This window comes from Schistocerca piceifrons, chromosome 6, assembly GCF_021461385.2.
Source record: "Schistocerca piceifrons isolate TAMUIC-IGC-003096 chromosome 6, iqSchPice1.1, whole genome shotgun sequence".
Lineage (NCBI taxonomy): Eukaryota > Metazoa > Arthropoda > Insecta > Orthoptera > Acrididae > Schistocerca > Schistocerca piceifrons.
This window is the reverse complement of record NC_060143.1, coordinates 67,390,734-67,411,392: the sequence shown is the minus strand read 5'-3', so window position 1 is coordinate 67,411,392 and position 20,659 is coordinate 67,390,734. Positions and strand designations below refer to the sequence as shown.

General features: G+C 45.7%; 1 protein-coding gene across 1 annotated transcript in view; it reads left to right on the top strand.

The window, feature by feature from the left end:
- Nucleotides 1-20,659, top strand: part of LOC124803143 (UNC93-like protein MFSD11) — a 176,189-nt gene that overhangs the window by 90,661 nt on the left and 64,869 nt on the right. Inside the window, exon 2 of the mRNA XM_047264323.1 lies at nucleotides 2,935-3,104. Coding sequence (XP_047120279.1) covers nucleotides 2,935-3,104 — 170 coding nt within the window. The remainder of the gene's footprint in view (nucleotides 1-2,934; nucleotides 3,105-20,659) is intronic.

Sequence of the window (20,659 nt, the reverse complement as noted above, 5' to 3'; positions counted from 1 at the left end):
CAATAAATACGTAGGTTGGAACTTAAATAGTGGCAACACTGCTGTGGAGAAACTATGCAATGGAATCTACTGCTGTCGCTGATAGCACACGATGTTATCTACCTCACTTCCGAGCAAACGGACTCGCCCGTCCCACGTCACCGGCGTGCGCACAATGGAGGGAAACACGGTCACCCGAGAGCGAGCGGTCTAACGTAACGGTGTCACTAGTTTTCGAAACAGGAACAACGGAGTTGGATCAAGATTGAATGTGCCAGCGGTCGTACAGCTCGACAGTGTAATCACGGTCTTCAAGAGGCGTACGGGGAATCGGCATTGCCGTACAGAACAGTGGCACGAAGGTCGGCAAACTGTGGCAGGCATGCATCTGGCAGGTCGTCCTAGCGTCTCTGAAGAAGTGCATGCTGTTGCCGCGTTAGTGGACAGTGATCGACGCCATACGAATCGTGAGCTCGCCCACGAAACCGGATTAGCGCACACGACTGTGCTTCGCATCCTGAAGAGACGCCTGGGCATGAGAAAAATTGCATCACGATGGGTTCCGCATGACTTGACGGAAATGCCGGCCGGTGTGGCCGTGCGGTTCTAGGCGCTTCAGTCTGGAAGCGCGTGACCGCTACGGTCGCAGGTTCGAATCCTGCCTCGGGCATGGATGTGTGTGATATCCTTGGGTTAGTTAGGTTTAAGTAGTTCTAAGTTCTAGGGGACTGATGACCACAGATGTTAAGTCCCATAGTGCTCAGAGCCATTTGAACCATTTTTGAACTTGACGGAAATGGCCGGCCGAAGTGGCCGTGCGGTTAAAGGCGCTGCAGTCTGGAACCGCGAGACCGCTACGGTCGCAGGTTCGAATCCTGCCTCGGGCATGGATGTGTGTGATGTCCTTAGGTTAGTTAGGTTTAACTAGTTCTAAGTTCTAGGGGACTAATGACCTCAGCAGTTGAGTCCCATAGTGCTCAGAGCCATTTTTTTGACGGAAATGCAGAAATGGATGCGTTACGACGCTGCTCAGACGCACTTGGAGCGCTATGAGCGCGAAGGAGAGGCTTTCTTACGCCGTATCGTAACACTGGATGAGACATGGGCCACATCGTACGAGCCAAAACGGAAATGCCAATCCAACGAATGGCGTCATTATGGAAAGTTGAAAGTGCGTCAGAGCCCCAGTACGGTGAAAGTTATGGTGATTCTCGTGTACGACTGTGATGGTGTTATCCTAACGCATTACGTCCCTTCACGGCAGACCGTCAATGCACAGTATTACTGCTCGTTTTTGGAGCATCACGTGCGACGAGCTTCACGAAATAAGCGGTGACACTTTCTGCTCAACACACCCACATTTTGCACGACAATGCGCGGGCGTTTACAGCGCAAGATGTGGCTGCTCTGTTCGGCCGCTGGGACTGGAAAGTACTGTACCGTCCACCATAGTCCCCGGTCTTAAGTCCTTGTGACTGATTTGATTCCGAAGATGAAGGAACCACTTCATGGCATTTGCTTCAGAACTGTTCCAGAGATTCGATAGGCAATAAACCGCACCATTCGCACCATCAACAGAACAGGCTCTGCTAACGGTATACTACGCCCTCCACATCGCTGGGCAACGGGTTCTGTACAACGCTGGTGACTATTTTGAAGGACAGTAACAGGTGCAGACATGTAACTCTTTTGTATCGGTTGTGAATAAATAGTTGCCACTATTTAAGTTCCAACCCTCGTAAGTTGCACAATTAATACCACGAGCTACAGTTTTTTACTTCGAGTCAAACTGCCGAAAATAATAACTCAATAAGGAGATGAACAGCAACAAAAGCAAAACGAGGATAATGGAATGCAGTCGAATTAAATCGGGTGATGGGGCGGGAATTAGATTAGGAAATGAGACGCTTAAAGTAGTAAATGAGTTTTGTTATTTGGGGAGCAAAATAACTGATGATGGTCGAAGTAGAGAGGATTTAAAATGTAGACTGGCAATGGCAAGAAAAGCGTTTCTGAAGAAGAGAAAGTTGTTAACATCGGGTAGACATTTAAGTGTCAGGAAATCGTTTCTGAAATTATTTGTATGGAGTGTAGCCATGTATGGAAGTGAAACATGAACGATAAATAGTTCAGACAAGAAGAAAATAGAAGCTTCCGAAATGTGGTGCTACAGAAGAATGCTGAAGAGTAGATGGGTAGATCACATAACTAATGAGGAGGCACTGAATAGAATTGGAGAGAAGAGAAAGTTGTGGCACAACTAGAGTAGAAGAAGGGATAGGTTGGTAGGGCATGTTCTGAGGCATCAAGGGATCACCAGTTCAGTATTGGAGGGCAGCGTGGAGGGTTAAAATCGTGGATGGAGGCCAAGAGATGAATATACTAAACAGATTCAGAAGGTACTGGGAGATGAAGAAGCTTGCACAGGGTAGAGTAGCATGGAGAGCTGTATCAAACCAGTCTCTGAACTGAAGACCACAACAACAACAAGGAGTGGAAAATAAGAACTGCGCGAAAATCTTCACACCGTATCAAATGGTTCAAATGCCTCTGAGCACTATGGGACTTAACTTCTGAGGTCATCAGTCCCCTAGAACTTAGAACTACTTAAACCTAACTAACCTAAGGACATCACACACATCCATGCCCGAGGCAGGATTCGAACCTACGACCGTAGCCGTCGCGCGGTTCCAGACTGTAGCGCCTAGAACTGCTCGGCCACTCTCGCCGACCACACCGTATCGTTACTGACACTCGACCTATGCAACTAGGGACGCTCAGCGTTGCCATTTTCGAATTTTAGAGAGAGCGCGTTACGCTAGACTAGACACTAGTGCGGGGTCAGGGCGCTTGCTGTCACTCACTATTACACCTGTGCAGAGCTATACTTGTATCGAAGTTTGCTTTTGTGAATAGGAGCAATGAGAGTGATGGAACTGCGGTACGTTTTTGCAGAAGACGATCCTGGACAGCATCCACGGCGACGACCCTTCGTTCTCGGGGGACGGCTACAGCAGCCTGGCCATCATCTACGCCGTGCTGTCGCTGTCCAACTGGCTAACGCCGTCCATCATCAGCGTTACGGGGCCCAGGGTCGCCATGGATGTGGGCGCCCTCACCTACGGGTTGGTAGCGCTCTCTCTCTCTCTCTCTCTCTCTCTCTCTCTCTGTGTGTGTGTGTGTGTGTGTGTGTGTGTGTGTGTGTGTGTGTGTGTGTGTGTGTGTGTGTTGCTGTGGAAGATATGTCAGCAGCAACTACTTGTCATCCAGAGCAGGAGAAAGGTTGGGTTGTTTTTGGGGGAGGAGACCAGACAGCGAGGTCACCGGTCTCATCGGATTAGGGAAGGAAGAGGAAGGAAGTCGGCCATGCCCTTTCAAAGGAACCACCCCAGCATTTGCCTAGAGCGATTGAGGGAAAACACGGAATACCTAAATCAGGATAGCGGGACGCGGGATTGAACCGTCGTCCTCCCGAATGCGAGTCCATTGTGCTAGCCACAGCGCCACCTCGCTCGATCAGGAGAAAGGCCTCTCTCAGACTTTACAGCGCGTCAATGTGTTATTGTCTTCAGCCATAGGAACGAGATGGGCCGTTTAGTTTTGAGAACCAGTTCACTGGCGACCGATCCTTTTTCGGGATTTACTCGTTCACAGTTTCTTTTTTATCTATTTGCGTAATGCTGTATGGGTTTTAAAAAGTGAAAATGAAATATTACGAGTACTGTATCCATGACAATCGCCTACTCTGATCTAAGTTAGAAGGGAGGGAGCGCAATTAATGTTAGTTTCTAGGTGAATGGCGAGATAGTTTTGAGATTTTCCGACAAAATGGTTCAAATGGCTCTGAGCACTATGGGACTTAACTGCTGAGGTCATCAGTCCCCGAGAGCTTAGAACTACTTAAACCTAACTAACCTAAGGACATCACATACATCCATGCCCGAAGAAGGATTCGAACCTGTGACCGTAGCGGTCGCGCGGTGCCAGACTGTAGCGCCTAGAACCGCTCGGCCACTCCGGCCGGCGATTTTCCGACAAATGGCTCTGCAAACACATGCTACTGACACAATATCCGTTACATGTTCCGCCTTAGTTCAGACTGATACTTAACTGGTAGTCTACTGGACTGGTTTTGTGTTTTGTGACTGTATACGACGCGAGTCCTTTCGTTCGTTGGGGACCGGGGATGGATGATCAGCTGCACCCCCCCCCCCCCCCCCCCGCTCGATACAATATTTGAAACGAGACTCCTCCGACCAGGCAACATATGTTTCCATTCATTATCAGTCCACTGTCGGTGTTGACGAGCCCAGGCGAGGCGTAAAGCTTTGTGTCGTGCAGTCGCCCAGGATACAAGAGTGGGCCTTCGGCTCCGAAAGCCCTTATCGACGCTGTTTCGTTGAAACACCTGTTGATGGCACAGCACTGAAAACTGCAGCAATTTGCGGAAAGGTTGCACTTCTATCACGCTGAACGATTCTCTTCAGTCGTCGTGGATCCCGTTGTTGTAGGATCTTTTTCCAGCCGCAGCTATGTCGGAGATTTGATTTTTTTCCGTATTCCTGATATTCACAGTACACTCGTGAAATAGTCGTACGGGAAAATCCCCGCTTCACCGCTACCTTGGTTCAAATGGTTCAAATGGCTCTGAGCACTATGCGACTTAACTTCTGAGGTCATCAGTCGCCTAGAACTTAGAACTAATTAAACCTAACTAACCTAAGGACATCACACACATCCATGCCCGAGGCAGTATTCGAACCTGCGACCGTAGCGGTCGCTTGGTTCCAGACTGCAGCGCCCAGAACCGCACGGCCACTTCGGATGGCTCACCGCTACCTCGGAGATGCTGTATCCCATCCTCGTGCGCAGACTATAACACTACGTTCAAACTCAGTTAAGACGATAACCTGCCATTGTAGCGGCAGTAATCAATCTAACAACCGCACCAGACACTTGTCGTCTCATACGGGCGTTGCCGATCGCAGCGCGGTATTCTGCCTGTTTATAAGTGTCTGTATTTGAATACGGGTGCATATACCAGTTTTTTTGGCGCTTCAGTGTATACATAGAAACTTAAACATTGTAACTGATAAAAATATTATTTGCTATAGCTAAAGTTGAATTTATGGGCACCTTGTTTTCAAAAACACAGACTTGCATGCCGAAAAGTAAATTCCACTGAATCGGGATTTCTAGTTTTAATTTTAATATTTAATTACTAAGGAGTTGTAAATTACTAGTCGTGGACGCTGAGTGGTTTGCACGAAGGACGAAAAGTTGAGTTTAGATAATGGACTGAAATGAACGGGGGAACACAATGAAAGAGGGGAAATACAACTGTGTACTGAATAAGAATAGTGGAAATGGAACGAGTTACCACGCTAAAAATGACGAGACTGAGGCGGGAACGAGACCGACGTGAAGGAAACGGTCAACGACTATTTCTTGGAAGTCGTTCCTCGGTACCTCTGTTCAGTGTAGCAAACCGTTCCTATGGACCTCCTGGTTCGCGAACGACCCACTTTTGATACAACCTCATGTTATTCCTGTACATCTTCTAATGCAATATGCCCTCCTCCTGTGTACTAGATCGTCGCCTAGATCTTTTGCTACCTCTTGTAATCCAGCAGAGAACTTCCTTGGTCCACCCACAACATTTTCTCCTGGGGTATGTCCCACTCAGCTCCATTACAGTCACAGTAACGCTTTGCATTTTAGTGTAATCACCGATCCATTACTTCCCATACGTCTCTACTTGCCAACAAACATTTCTCCATTGTTCAGCTTTTCGCCGGCCGAAGTGGCCGTGCGGTTAAAGGCGCTGCAGTCTGGAACCGCAAGACCGCTACGGTCGCAGGTTCGAATCCTGCCCCGAGCATGGATGTTTGTGATGTCCTTAGGTTAGTAAGGTTTAACTAGTTCTAAGTTCTAGGGGACTAATGACCTCAGCAGTTGAGTCCCATAGTGCTCAGAGCCATTTGAACCATTTTTTCAGCTTTTCGTTGCATGCTGTCCTAAACGTCCACGTTTCACAACCACAAGTTAAAACTGGGAACACGCACTGATTGTAAATTTCCTATAGTAAGCTTGGTTTTGAAAACTGCCGGTATTTAGTGTATCGATAGGACTTCACTCCATATTTTTCCCTAGTTTATACAGAAATTAAGTCGGCATCTCCTACCGATATAAAAACCAAAAAATGGTTCAAATGGCTCTAAGGACTATGGGACTTAACATCTGAGGTGATCAGTCCCCTAGACTTAGAACTACTTAAACCTAACTAACCGAAGGACATCACACACATCCATGCCTGAGGCAGGATTCGAACCTGCGACCGTAGCAGTAGCGCGGTTCCGGACTGAAGCGCCTAGAATCACTCGGCCACAGCGGCCGGCATCTAAAACCAAAAACGTTATTTTAGTCTTGCTCTAAATCACCTTTGGCCCAAATTATAATTTACTCTATAAAATTCTGTGATTAGCAGTTGCAGTTTCTTTGCACTGTAGGGTAAAATTGCAATGCCACCATCGAAACGAATATTGTTCAGATATGGTTCGTTAATACGTACTCCCACTTTAGGGACCTTACCTCTTCAGTTCTGAATTTCCCGCATTCCTAATGAAGTCTAGTGGATTTTGTGGCAGTGATGTACACTTTGTGATCAAAACTACCGTGGTGCCCACACGTAACGCGGAATTGACCGATAGATGTCACAGGTGGGGCACCCTCCAATACAAAAATGAGGGGGAAAATATTGTCAGCAACAGCAGAATGGGTCGACCACGAGAACTCAGTTACTTCGAAATTAGACTAGACATTGGATATCACCGGGGTAAGAAATGCGTCAGGGGCGTTTTAATGCTTCCTAAGCTGCCGAAGTCGACTGTTGGTGACGTGATTGTGGATCGAAAACACTAAGGAACAGCCACGGGTGAACCAAGATCACGCAGACCAAGTGTACTAGCGAATAGGGATCGTCGAGCATTGAAGAGTCTGGTTGTAAAAAATCTCATGGAATAAGCTGGAGGAATCACTGGTGAGTTTGACAGAGCTACTAGCAGTCCACCTAGCACGATGACTGTGCAAAGGGATTTTAAAAGAATCGGGTACAATGGCCGTGCAGCTCCTCACAAGGGACGCATTTCTGTAGACAGGGCTAAGGGCCATTTGAGATGCTGTAAAGGGCGACGCTTCTGGACGGAATATGATTGGGTACTAGTGATTTCGAGTGAGGAGTCACGGGATGCGCTGTGGGAATCCGATGGAAGGGTTTGCGTGTGGCAGATGCCTATAGAACGTTACTTCTCCTGCCAAGACTGGAGTGGGGAGGACGCTGTGTTACTGTATGGGGCGTGCTTTTCGTGGTTAGGCTGTGATCCCCTAACAGCACTTTAGAACACAGTAGACGCGGAGGGATAGAGCATTCTGTATTGCATGATTGTTTCCATCAGCATGACAATGCGCCCTGTTATAAAGCAGCAGCTGTGAGGCAATGGTTTGTAGACAATAACATCCCGGGAATGGACTAGTTGGCCCAGAGTCCATAGGTGAACCCAACAGAAAACCTTTGGGATGAGTCAGAGCGTCGACTTACCTCCAGACCCCAGCGTCCAACACCACTACCTTCTCTATTAAGATGGTATCTGCTCTTTCGGACATGTCCGAAAGAACAGGTACCATCAGTGACCATGCAGCACTCTAAAATGAAATGATAATTAAATCACGACCCTACGCAGCCGACAGGCGTTGATATACGCTACTGGCCATTAAAATTGCTACACCAAGAAGAAATACAGATGATAAATGGGTATTCATTGGACAAATACGTTGTACTAGAACTGACATGTGATTACATTTTCACGCAGTTTGGGTGCATACATCCTGAGAAATCAGTACCCAGAACAAACACCTCTGGCCGTAATAACGGCCTTGATACGCCTGGGTATTGAGTCAAACAGAGCTTGGATGGCGTGTACAGGTACAGCTGCCCATGCAGCTTCAACACGATACCACAGTTCACCAAGAGTAGTGACTGGCGTATTGTGACGAGCCAGTTGCTCGGCCACCATTGACCAGACGTTTTCAATTGGTGAGAGATCTGGAGAATGTGCTGGTCAGGGCAGCAGTAGAATATTTTCTGTATCCAGAAAAGCCCGTACAGGACTTGCAACATGCGGTCGTGCATTATCCTGCGGAAATGTAGGGTTTCGCAGGGATCGAATGAAGGGTAGAGCCACGGGTCGTAACACATCTGAAATGTAACGTCCACTGTTCAAAATGCCGTCAATGCGAACAAGAGGTGACCGACACGTGTAACCAATGGCACACCATACTATCACGCTGGGTGATACGCCAGTATGGCGATGACGAATACACGCTTCCAATGTGCGTTCACCGCGATCTCGCCCAACACGGATGCGACCATCATGATGCTGTAAACAGAACCTGGATTCATCCGAAATATGACGTTTTGCCATTCGTGCACCCAGGTTCGTCGTTGAGTACACCATCGCAGGCGCTCATGTCAGCATGTTGTAGGTGTTGCCACCAGCGCCAACCTTGTGTGAATGCTCTGAAAAGCTAATCATTTCCATATCACAGCATCTTCTTCCTGTCGGTTAAATTTCACGTCTGTAGCACCTGATTTTCGTGGTATAGCAGTTTTAATGGCCAGTAGTGTACATCAACGGGGACAGTTGATAATGTGCGCCCCGACCGGGACTCGAACCCGGGATCTCCTGTTTACATGGCAGAAGCTCTATCCAGCTGAGCCACTGAGGGCACAGAGGATAGTGCGACTGCGGGGACTTATCCCTTGCACGCTCCCCGTGAGACCTACATTCCCAACTTAATGTCCACACACTACATTCGTAGTGCCCCTGCCCACTACACTCATTACTGGCAGCAGACAATCTTACCGAGTCCCGTAAGAGTTTGGGAAATGTCCGACAGAACAGATATCATCTTCATATAGTTAAGGCTAACCCGCCATTGAACTCCTCCTCCTGTGCGGATGAATACGTATTGCCCGAACTCTTACGGGACTCGATAAGATTGTCTGCTGCGGGTAATGAGTGTAATGGGCAGGGGCACTACGAATCTAGTGTGTGGACATTAAGTTGGGAATGTAGGTCTCACGGGGAGCGTGCAAGGGGTAAGTCCCCGCAGTCGCACTATCCTCTGTGCCCTCGGTGGTTCAGATGGATAGAGCGTCAGCCATGTAAGCAGGAGATCCCGGGTTCGAGTCTCGGTCTGGGCACTCATTTTCATCTGTCCCCGTTGATGTATATCAACGCCTGTCGGCAGCGTAGGGTCTGTATTTAATTATCATTTCTTTCTACCTTCTCTGGATTCGGCTGTTGAGGAAGAACAGGTTGCTATTCTTCCACAGATATTCGGACACTTCAATGAATGTATACAAGTACAAGTCGTCATAAAGGCGAAGGGCAGACGCAGCCCACATTAATGTCCACCAACAGGTACCCGAATACCTCTGACCAGGTAGTGTTTGTATTCTTCAGTATACTAACGTAGACTTTATATTTGCCCTACTTCTCAAGGGCTGTTAGTACAGGTTTTGTTGGAACCCAGTCTAATCTATGAATTGAGGACACAAACCAGTAAGAGATAATCGCTGCTCCGTACTTAATTTAGCTCAATATTGCGAATGAGCCGTTGTGGTGCATCCACTTCTGAAGCCAGCTATTCCCTTCGTTTGATTAAAATCCAGTGTCCGCCCAGATAGCGAGTATCTCTGCTTAGCAACGTAAACAGAGATCGCAGTTTGGTTCGCATTGTGAAATAATTTAAAAATATAGTTGTTTTATAGACAGTTATACTTTGAGCGGTGTCCATTATCGTTCATAGCCTTTTGACAAGCAATTACACAGAAGTTTCGTTTGACTGGGACCAGAATATCGGCTTTTGCGGTCGTCCTGAGCGGGCGCGCTGTGGCGCTTCTGTTTGGATTTTATGATTCTGCGTAACAGTGTTGTGTAAAATTGTGATTGTGGTGATGCAGCATTTTAGTTTCCTTGTTTTCGCGAGCTGTTAACTGCTGACATGGCAACCATGTCTCCCAGAAAGCTTACCCTAAGATTTGAATTTGACAAAGCAACCCGCAATGTTCAGCCAAGTTCACTAGAAATTCATGACTGGATCGTTGACGTTATTGACATTACTTCGGATCAGACACACACTGCTTATTATGACTTGTAGCAATACCGCTTTTTTGTGAAGCTGCTTTCCCCGTTGGCGCTGGAACGGATTTTGCAGAAATTTGAAGGAAAAGCTGAATTCCGCTATCGCGATAATTCTGTGAGTACAGTTACCATTTCAAATGCTGATGTTGATTATCAACAAGTCAGAGTATTTAATTTGCCCCCTGAGGTAGAAAACTGCTACTTAAAAGACGCATTATCTAAATAGGGTGACATCAGGCAAATTCGTAATGAACGATGGTCAAGCCAGCATAGATTGCAATGCTTTAGTGGTGTTCGTTCTGTCGATATGCATATCAAACAAAACATTCCATCTCACATTTTGGTTTGTGGCTACAAAGCGCACGTTATATACAATGGACAGACTTTGACTTGCCATATATGTAATGAAAGTATGCATCTCCGGCAAAACTGTCCAAAAAAGGTGTTTGTATTGCAGAATAATTTACAGCAGCGTAAAAGGTTAACACTGGCTGATGTTGTGACTGAAAATCAGATGACGGGTGGTGAAGTTTCCAGCATTACGGGGAATGAAGACGACAGGCCACAAAATACTCTTGAAGCATTTCCACCTTTACTCAGGAAAGACACTGTAGACAATTCGGCTGGAAAAAGTAGTATAGCCACTAACAAGAGACGTCGAACTTGTGACGGCAGTAGCACAGATGAAGACGATATCAATCTGTCGCTGAAAGCTGTAGGTGACATTCAGAAAACAGTACTGGAAACTGTTTCACACTATATTGTCAGCATAGATTCGAACTCTGAGTCAAGTACATCAGTAGACAAATCGAATACGCCACCATCACCCGAACAGGTCGAAGTGACATCACAGTCCCATTCTGTAGCGCTGGACGCGCCAGTAGATGGCAATGCGCTGCTCTTGGTGACGCCACAACCCCGCGCTGCAGTACCCGTACGTCAATCAATGCAGACAGATTGACTCGCGGATGCAACTGAAAGCAAACATGACGAGGTAGCGAGTGATTGTCAACAACAGGCGCCGTCACAGCCCAAATCCCAAGACGAAGAAGCAGAGTTTTACAGCAATAACACACAAACAGTAAACGAAAGTGTTCATAGAAGTGATGGGGCATTGGAAGAATGTTTGCAAACTGCTTCTGCGCCGCCTTTGGCAGACGAAATGGTGGCACACGACTGCCCCTCAGATCCACCGACACCGCCCTCGGTGGAAAACTACTCAGGGGGTGGGCGGAGCAGACATTCGGTGAAGGCCAGTGTCAGTGCAAACCGCAAGAAAAGTAAACAGAAAGGTTCTAATGCAAACCGTGACGATGGTCTCCAGTCAGATTCTCAGGAAGTATCCGGCATGGAGTGGCATGAAATGATGAGACTAGCGGGAAAAAAGGTCACTCCCCTATGTTATAGTCATATACGATTACCACGTTAAACATTAATAGGATACAGTCGGATGTTAAAACAGCTGCTCTGAAACAGTTTCTGTATGAGTCAGCGACGGATATTGCTCTCCTACAGGAAGTGGCATTCCCACAATTAAATTTTTCCAATTACGTTGATTTTTACAATATTTCCACTGAAACGAATGTTGGCACGGCCATTTTAGTTAGAGAAGGCATCCCCGTACATGGCGTTGATAAATTAGAATCGGGGCGAGGTATTGGAATAAATGTAGCAGGAGTTACTATAGTCAATTTATATGCTCCTTCTGGCAGAGTAATAGAGCTGCAAGAGCCACATTCTTTAATGAAAGCGTAATTTATTTACTGAGGAAAAACCCCCTCCAACTTATAATAGGGGGAGATTTTAATTGTGTATTGAGTCGAAAGGATCAAATCCCCAACTTCAATTACTCAACTGACTTGAGACGTCTTGTTGTTGATTTAAAATTAAAAGATGCGTGGGAAATAAAACACCCAACAATGGTGAACTTCACTCATATTGTTGCGAATTCCTGTAGTAGAATTGACAGAATTTACGTATCGGAAAATTTAGCAGATAAAGTACTGAAAACAGAAACTGTTCCCGTTAGTTTTTCCGATCACAGTGCGTTGTTGACCTGCGTAAATTTAACACCACAACCTACCCGAAGAGTAAGAAGCCAGTGGAATCTAAATATATCGTTATTATCAGAAGAAGACTTAGAAGATGCCCTAACCAGAGCTTGGGAAATGTGTCTCCGTTCACTGAACAACTTTCCAAGTGTGATAGAATGGTGGACCCAACGAGCGAAACCGAAGCTAAGGAAAGTTTTAATATCTTTTAGTATAGATATGGCCAGAGAAAGGAAACAGACTGTAGAATTCTACTACAGCGTGCTCAGGGACCTCTACGATCAACAGATGCAATTCCTACAAGATTAAAAGACATCAAGAAAATAAAAGCAAAATTAATAAGTCTGAAACGTAAGGAACTGGAGGGACTTAAAATAAAATCCAAAGCAAAGTCAGTCACTGAAGATGAGACTGCTGCATTGTACCACCTTGTCAGACACGCCAAGAATAGAAGAAGTTTCATGGATGAACTTCATATAGATGATGGTACCATAATCACCACCCAGAAGGAAATAATTAAAGAGATATCAGCGTACTATGAACGTATGTATGCGTCAGGGGAAACAAACGAAGAAGAATACGATGAGCTCTTTGGTACATATGTTCCACGAATATCGCGAGATGACGATGAGAACATTTCTTCGGACATCACCAAGGAAGATGTATTAGAAGTCGTGTGCAGCTCCCCTGCTAGAAAATCTCCAGGACCTGACGGACTGCCCATTGAATTCTATAAACGATTTTGGACCCTAATAGGAGAAAAGTTCATTGAAATTGTCAATGAAGTCTTGCAAGGAAAGCCAGTGCCTGCAGAGTTCAAACAATGCAAAATGGTGTTGATCCCGAAGAACAGAGGCTGCAAAAAAAATAAACAACCTACGGCCGATTTCGCTTTTAAATTCAGATTATAAAATTATAGCTCGACTAATTAACAAGCGCTTTACACCATGCACCGCTGACATCATAGGCCAACAGCAGACTTGTGCTTTTAGAAGGACGTTTTTACAAACTGCGGCTTTGTACCGCGATGTCATTGCGCTAGCTAAGGCAAGTAACATAAAATGTGGACTGCTTTTCATAGACTCCCATAAGACATTTGATCAAATTGATCACAAATACCTGATAGAGACAATGCGCCGAATGGACTTCCTGCCAAAAACCATCGACATCATCAAGAACATGGCAATGGGTGTTACTGCACAAATCTCCGTTAACTGTCAACTGACAAAAAAAATTGAAATAAAAAGGGGTGTTACCCAAGGAAGCCCCTTATCCATGCTCCTGTTCGTTCTTTCACTGGAACCTTTCTTGGGACAGCTACAGCACAGGCTGACAGGCATTACCATTCAAGGAACAAAGACCGTGGTAGGTGCTTACGCGGATGATGTAGGCGTAATCATCAGAGACCAAACAGATGTGACGCAACTAGAGATGATACTTGCAAAATACTGTTCCGCATCAGATGCGAGGGTAAATGAAAATAAAAGTAAATTTATAAATATAAAGCGGCTTGCTAACTTGCGCATTGAGTGGGCGAACCATGTTAATGAACATAAAGCTCTTGAAATGGCATTGACAACTTCCCTTTTAAAAATGATAGCAATAAATTGGCAGGAGGTGGCAAGAAAAATCAAGGGAGCTTTGATTGAAAACTGTCAACGTAGCATAGACCAGTTCCAGAGAATACTGTTTATCAACACGTATATTTTATCCAAGGCCTACTACATAGTACAAGTTCTCCCCATTCCATCAACGGTGGCGAAGACGATCATGTCCACCTTAGCAAAGTTCTTGTGGAAAGGGGAATTGTTTCGAGTGCCGGTGAAGACAGCAGTTTTGGATCCAAGCAATGGAGGAATGGGTCTAACCGACATCAAGTCTAAAGCGATGGCATTGTACGTCAAACGAACATGGAGCATAATGTGTAATGACCCAGGGTGCATTACAGCAAAACTATACGATATTATCAGGCCAGAAAATGTAGAGCCACCGATAAATATACAAAAAAATAAGTTTTAAGCTGAAGCACATTAGGGAGTATTATCTTGAACTAAGTTATCTCAGCAAAAAGCTTTTAAACTCCAAAAACGTTACAGCAAAGGTGATTTTAGCTGAAAGACGGAAACATGAAAGGAAAAATAACATAGAAACTAAATATGCTGGAATAGAATGGAATGTGGTCTGGAAAAACATCAGTAGTGATGTTCTTTCGTCTGACGTGAGAACAGCGTGGTACAAGGTAGTCAATAACATCATCAGCACTAATGAGCGTCTCTTTGCCATCTGTTTAAGTGACACTAACCTTTGCAGCAAATGCAACCTCGTTGATAGTGTGCCTCATTGTTACACATGTGGAGATCGGATTATCAACTGGAGGTGGACCAGGGAGAAAATTGCTCAAATAACAAGAACTTCAGCAAACAATGTACCGACTAACATTTTCTTCAGACCAGAGGAAAGTTACTACCCTCAGGCAAAAAAAAACTTGTATATTTGCCCATTAACTAAATCACTGCGTTATGTTTTTAACAATATTGGGAGCGATGAACATATTGAATACAAGATGTATATGGAAAATGAATTCGAGAAAATACTTAAATATCAGAATCACAATAAGAAATATGGTAACATGCTCCGAATTGTCTTCAACAGAATGGGTATAGGTTAGGAACTGGATTCCTAGTAGAGAGGGAATGGGTTGGGGCCGGCCGGAGTGGCCGAGCGGTTCTAGGCGTTACAGTCTGGAACCGTACGACCGCTACGGTCGCACAGATGTTAAGTCCGATAGTACTCAGAGCCGTTTGAACCATTTTTAGGAAATGAGATATTAAAAATACAAGATGAGGTATGGTATTTGGGCAACAAAATCGTTGATGATGGCGGGAGTAGAGACCTGCAACAGCAAGAACAGAGTTACTGTAAAAGGGCAATTAATTAACATCGAAAGTAACTGCCCGGAGTGTAGCCTTGTACTGAAGTGAAATGTGGTTTCTAAACTCAATGCCGGAAGAAATTAGAGGTTTACAGTTCACTCAAGATCTACTGTGACGGGTCAATAGCACAAGTGGTTCTGAGGTACTAGTATCGACCCAAGCTGTAAGACCCATATTAATAAGTGGTGTAAACTCCACGGGCGGCAACGCATCAAGTCGATCACACATATGGCGAATACTGTGTTCGGAAACGTTGCGCCACGCCTGTTCGACCGGTTTGCTTAGTTCTGTTAGTTGACGAGTCACTTCTCGTCCCATCATATCCCACCTGTGCTCGAATGAAGACGAGTCTGGAGATGGTTTTGGCCAGGACGTTGTTGCAACTCTTGTAGGGCACGTTGTGTTTCACGGGCAATGCGTCGGCGAGCATTATCCTGTTGGAACGACACATCACCTTCCCGTTGCAAGAACGGCAAAAGAATTGTCCCAACAACATTCTGCACGTACCAAACGATGGTTAGCATCCCCTCCAGATACACCATAGGTTAACTAGAGTTGTAGCTTGTCGCACCTCAGACCTTAAGGCCTCGGGAGGGGCCAGTGTGTCTTGGACGAATGCACTGTACGAGACAGCACTCACTTGGCCTACATCGTGCGCCCAAACGACCAACACTTGCGTGCAGGCAGAATCTGCTTTCATCGATGAAGAACACGGTGTGCCATTCCAAATTGCTGGTGGTCCTCTAACGACGCCAGTTGAGTCGTGCACGTCGATGCCGTAACGTGAGTGGAGGAAGGGCTAGAGGTGCTGTGTCGTCCGAACGAGACACAGCCAGGACACAGCCAGGGCAAAAGCCCCACAGGCGCAAAGACGCGAGCTGGTGCTGGTGCCATAGACTAGCCAGTTGCGCGAGTTCCTCCAGCGCCACGGGCGGCGTTGAGGCTGAAAATATCGGCTTCGCCTCGGCCAGTTGCCTGCCGAGCGCAATTCGCCAATGACCGGACGACAGCGGACAGAAGCCTGCTCGGAAGATAGAAGAGCAGCTCTCGCCTAATTGGTTACAGGTCATCGTCCAGCGCTGACAGACAGGGATTGTGGTTAGTGAAATCTTAGAAGTGAACAGACAGTTGTTGTAAATTGCATTTGCTGTGTACTGTTTACCTCTGATTATTTGCACTTAGCCACTGAGGGCCTTTTTTGTGTTATATTACACGCAGTGTTCCAGACTTCATTATTCAACAACTCACAAAGATAAGTAAACCTTTTTAACTCGTTTGTGTGACTTTGTTACTAATTTATTTGAGTGTTGTAGAACCTTCGTGCACCTATCCTGTTACCTGACCCTGGGGCATAGCTGTGTAATAGCGGCAGGGAGTAATTGTCTTAGCAGCGTATTGTGCCGCGCGGAGTGGCCAGGCGGTTTGAGGCGCCATGTCACGGACTGCGCGGCCCCTCCCGCCGGAGGTTCGAGTCCTCCCTTGGGCATGGGTGTTGAAACTTCCCCTTTGTATGTAAAGAAAGACTGTGCTGGTAAACTTCTGCGTTATTTGATACTGAAACAGCTGAGTAAAACTGAACGTACTCTGACAGTTTTCTCTTTACTTATTCTGATCATCACTAAACTGACACACAATATTTTTAGCGCAACGCAATCTGACTTTTAACAATCCCTGCAAAAGACTAGCCCTGACTAACATTAACCTATATGCTTCATGAATCACTTACCTCACAAAAATCTTCGTTACTCGAACTACTGCAATACAGTGAGCGCCAATACTGCCAGCTAAATAAAAGATTCAAACTACTGAAGGCACTAACTACTGAGGGGCATATAGTTAGCAAAAGAAAGATTTTGATAGAGAACAAACAATGTATTTACCTTAATAGTGTTCAACAGTCATAATATATATATATCAGTTCATGACATCCAGTCTTACAAATTTTCTTTTTCTGACGGACACGCGTCCAGATCGTCCGCTCATAGCAACCTCTCAAAACTCTGGCATCTCTCTCCCCACATCCACCACTGCTGGCGGCTCGCATACAACTGCCCAACGCTACACTAGCGAATAATCCAACAATGCAAACCAGTCACAGACTGCACACACCGCAATCAGCGATTTTCATACAGAGCGCTACGTGGCCTTACCAACATAAAAACCTAAACAGCCTACTTACAGTGTGTGTGTGTGTGTGTGTGTGTGTGTGTGTGTGTGTGTGTGTGTGTTATTCTTAGCGTAAGTTAGTTTAAGTAGTGTGTAAGTGTGGGCACCGATGACCTCAGCAGTATGGTCCCTTGGGTATTCACACACATTTGATTTGAACAGTTTATTGTACCAGAAGTCGTTTCACGAACTCACAAACTCGGCCAAACGTAACGAGAGTGGCAGCTCGGCCTCCACAGCAGTAGCGACGAGGCCTTTCCAAAACTGGCGACGAGGGTCTACAAAAAGAGGTGTACGTGCCTGTAGTCCCACTGCTAATAACCAGTTCACGACAGTTCGTGTCGACAAGTCTGGACTTACAATCCCTCTTATATGTGCTGTGGTAGCTGTACGATATGCCATTGCTGCGCTCACAATACGACGATACGAATGTTCACGTGACCACTGACACCAGCACCATTGCACAACTGAAGCAGCACGTCCAACTTCCGTGGTATTTCTCAGGAAAGACCGTCCCGCCAATGGAAGGCCACCATTTGACCCCTTCCAAACTCGCTCTGTTGGCTGTAGGAAACACGAGTGCGTCACTGTGGCATGGTTTCCTGCTTGCTTCTCACTTTTGCACCACATTGAGGCTTCTGCCTGTTAACATTCCCTATTAGACACAGATGGCACTCTGGTAGCTATTCTGCTACGCTATCCGTTGGCGGACGACGTTGAAAACATTATCAGTACATCTACCATCCTCTAGGTGACTTATGCCGCCATCGGATCAAAACCGACGTCGTCTTTCCACGGGTACAATTTTTTTTCCGCAGTGCAGATCAGGCGAGAAGAGAAAAGAATGTTTTCGTATCTGGTGCTACAGAAGAATGCTGAAGCTGAGTAGATATGATAACCAATGAGGCGGTACTGAATCGAACTGAGGAAACAGGAAATTCATAGCATAACCTGACTAAAAGACCACAACAGCGACAAGTTGCCAGCGCATTTGTAATACTGTTTCTGATACACGATGTACTAATAGTAGAACCGCAGGCTATTGACAAGGGATTTCAGATTGATTCCGTATTTCTGGATTTCCGGAAGGCTTTTGACACTGTACCAGACAAGCGGCTCGTATTGAAATTGCGTCCTTATGGAATATCGTCTCAGTTATGCGACTGGATTTGTGATTTCCTGTCAGAGAGGCCACAGTTCGTAGTAACTGACTGAAAGTCATCGAGTAAAACAGAAGTGATTTCTGGCGTTCCACAAGGTAGTGTTATAGGCCCGTTGCTGTTCCTTATTTAGATAAACGATTTGGGAGACAATCTGAGCAGCCGTCTTAGGTTGTTTGCAGATGACGCTGTCGTTTATCGACCAATAAAGTCATCAGAAGATCAAAACAAACTGCAAAACGATTTAGAAAGCCGGCCATGGTGGCCGAGCGGTTCTAGGCACTGCAGTCTGGAACCGCGCGATTGCTACGGTCGCAGGTTCGTATCCTGCCTCGGGCAGGGATGTGTGCGATGTCGCTAGGTTAGTCAGGTTTAAGCAGCTCTAAGTTCTAGGGGACTGATGACCTCAGAAGTTAAGTCCCATAGTGCTCAGAGCCATTTCAACCATTTGATTTAGAAAAAACATCGGAATGGTGCGAAAAGTGGCAGTTGACCCTGAATAACGAAAAGTGTGAGGTCATACACATCAGTGCAAAAAGGAACTCGTTAAACTTCGCTTACACGATAAATCAGTCTAATCTAAAAGCCGTAAATTCAACTAAATACCTAGGTATTACAATTACGAACAACTTAATTTGGAAGGAACACATAGAAAATGTCGTGGGGAAAGCTAATCAAAGACTGCGTTTTATTCGCAGGACACTTAGAAAATGTAACACATCTACTAAGGAGACTGCCTACACTATGCTTGTCCGTCCTCTTTTAGAATACTGCTGCGCGGTGTGGGATCCTTACCAGATAGGACTGACGGAGTACATCGAAAATGTTCAAAGGAAGGCAGCACGTTTTGTACTATCGCGAAATATAGGAGAGAGTGTCACAGAAATGATACAGGATTTGGGCTGGAAATCGTTAAAAGAAAGGCGTTTTTCATTCCTACGGAATCTGCTCACGAAATTCCAATCATCAACTTTGTCCTCCGAATGCGAAAATATTTTGTTGACACCGACCTACATAGGGTGGAACGATCACCACGATAAAATAAGGGAAATCAGAGTTCGTACGGAAAGATATAGGTGTTCATTCTTTCCGCGCGCTGTACGAGATTGGAATAACAGAGAATTGTGAAGGTGGTTCGTTGAACCGTCTGCCAGGCACTTAAATGTGATTTGCAGAGTATCTACATCTACATCTATATCTACATCCATACTCGGCAAGCCACCTGACGGTGTGTGGCGGAGGGTACCTTGAGTACCACATCGGTTCTCCCTTCTATTGCAGTCTCGTATTGTTCGTGGAAAGAAGGATTGTCGGTATGCCTCTATGTGGGCTCTAATCTCTCTGATTTTATCCTCATGGTCTCTTCGCGAGATATACGTAGAAGGGAGCAAAATACTGCTTCACTCCTCGGTGAAGGTATGTTCTCGAAACTTCAACAAAAGCCCGTACCGAGCTACTGAGCGCCTCTCCTGCAGGGTCTTCCACTGGAGTTTATCTATCATCTCCGTAACGCTTTCGCAATTACTAAATAATCCAGTAACGAAGCGCGCTGCTCTCCGTTGGATCTTCTCTATCTCTTGCATCAACCCTATCTGGTACGGATCCCACACTGCTGAGCAGTATTCAAGCAGTGGGCGAACAAGCGTACTGTAACCTACTTCCTTTGTTTTCGGATTGCATTTCCTTAGGATTCTTCCAATGAATCTCAGTCTGGCGTCTGCTTTACCGACGATCAACTTTATATGATCATTCCATTTTAAATCACTCCTAATGCGTACTCCCAGATAATTTATGGAATTAACTGCTTCCAGTAGCTGACCTGCTATATAGTAGCTAAATGATAAAGGATCTTTCTTTATATGTATTCGCAGCACTTTACACTTGTCTACATTGAGACTCAATTGCCATTCCCTGCACCATGCGTCAATTCGCTGCAGATCCTCCTGCATTTCCGTACAATTTTCCATTGTTACAACCTCTCGGTATACCACAGCATCATCCGCAAAAAGCCTCAGTGAACTTCCGATGTCATCCACAAGGTCATTTATGTATATTGTGAATAGCAACGGTCCTACGACACTCCCCTGCGGCACACCTGAAATCACTCTTACATTGGAAGACTTCTCTCCATTGAGAATGACATGCTGCGTTCTGTTAGCTAGGAA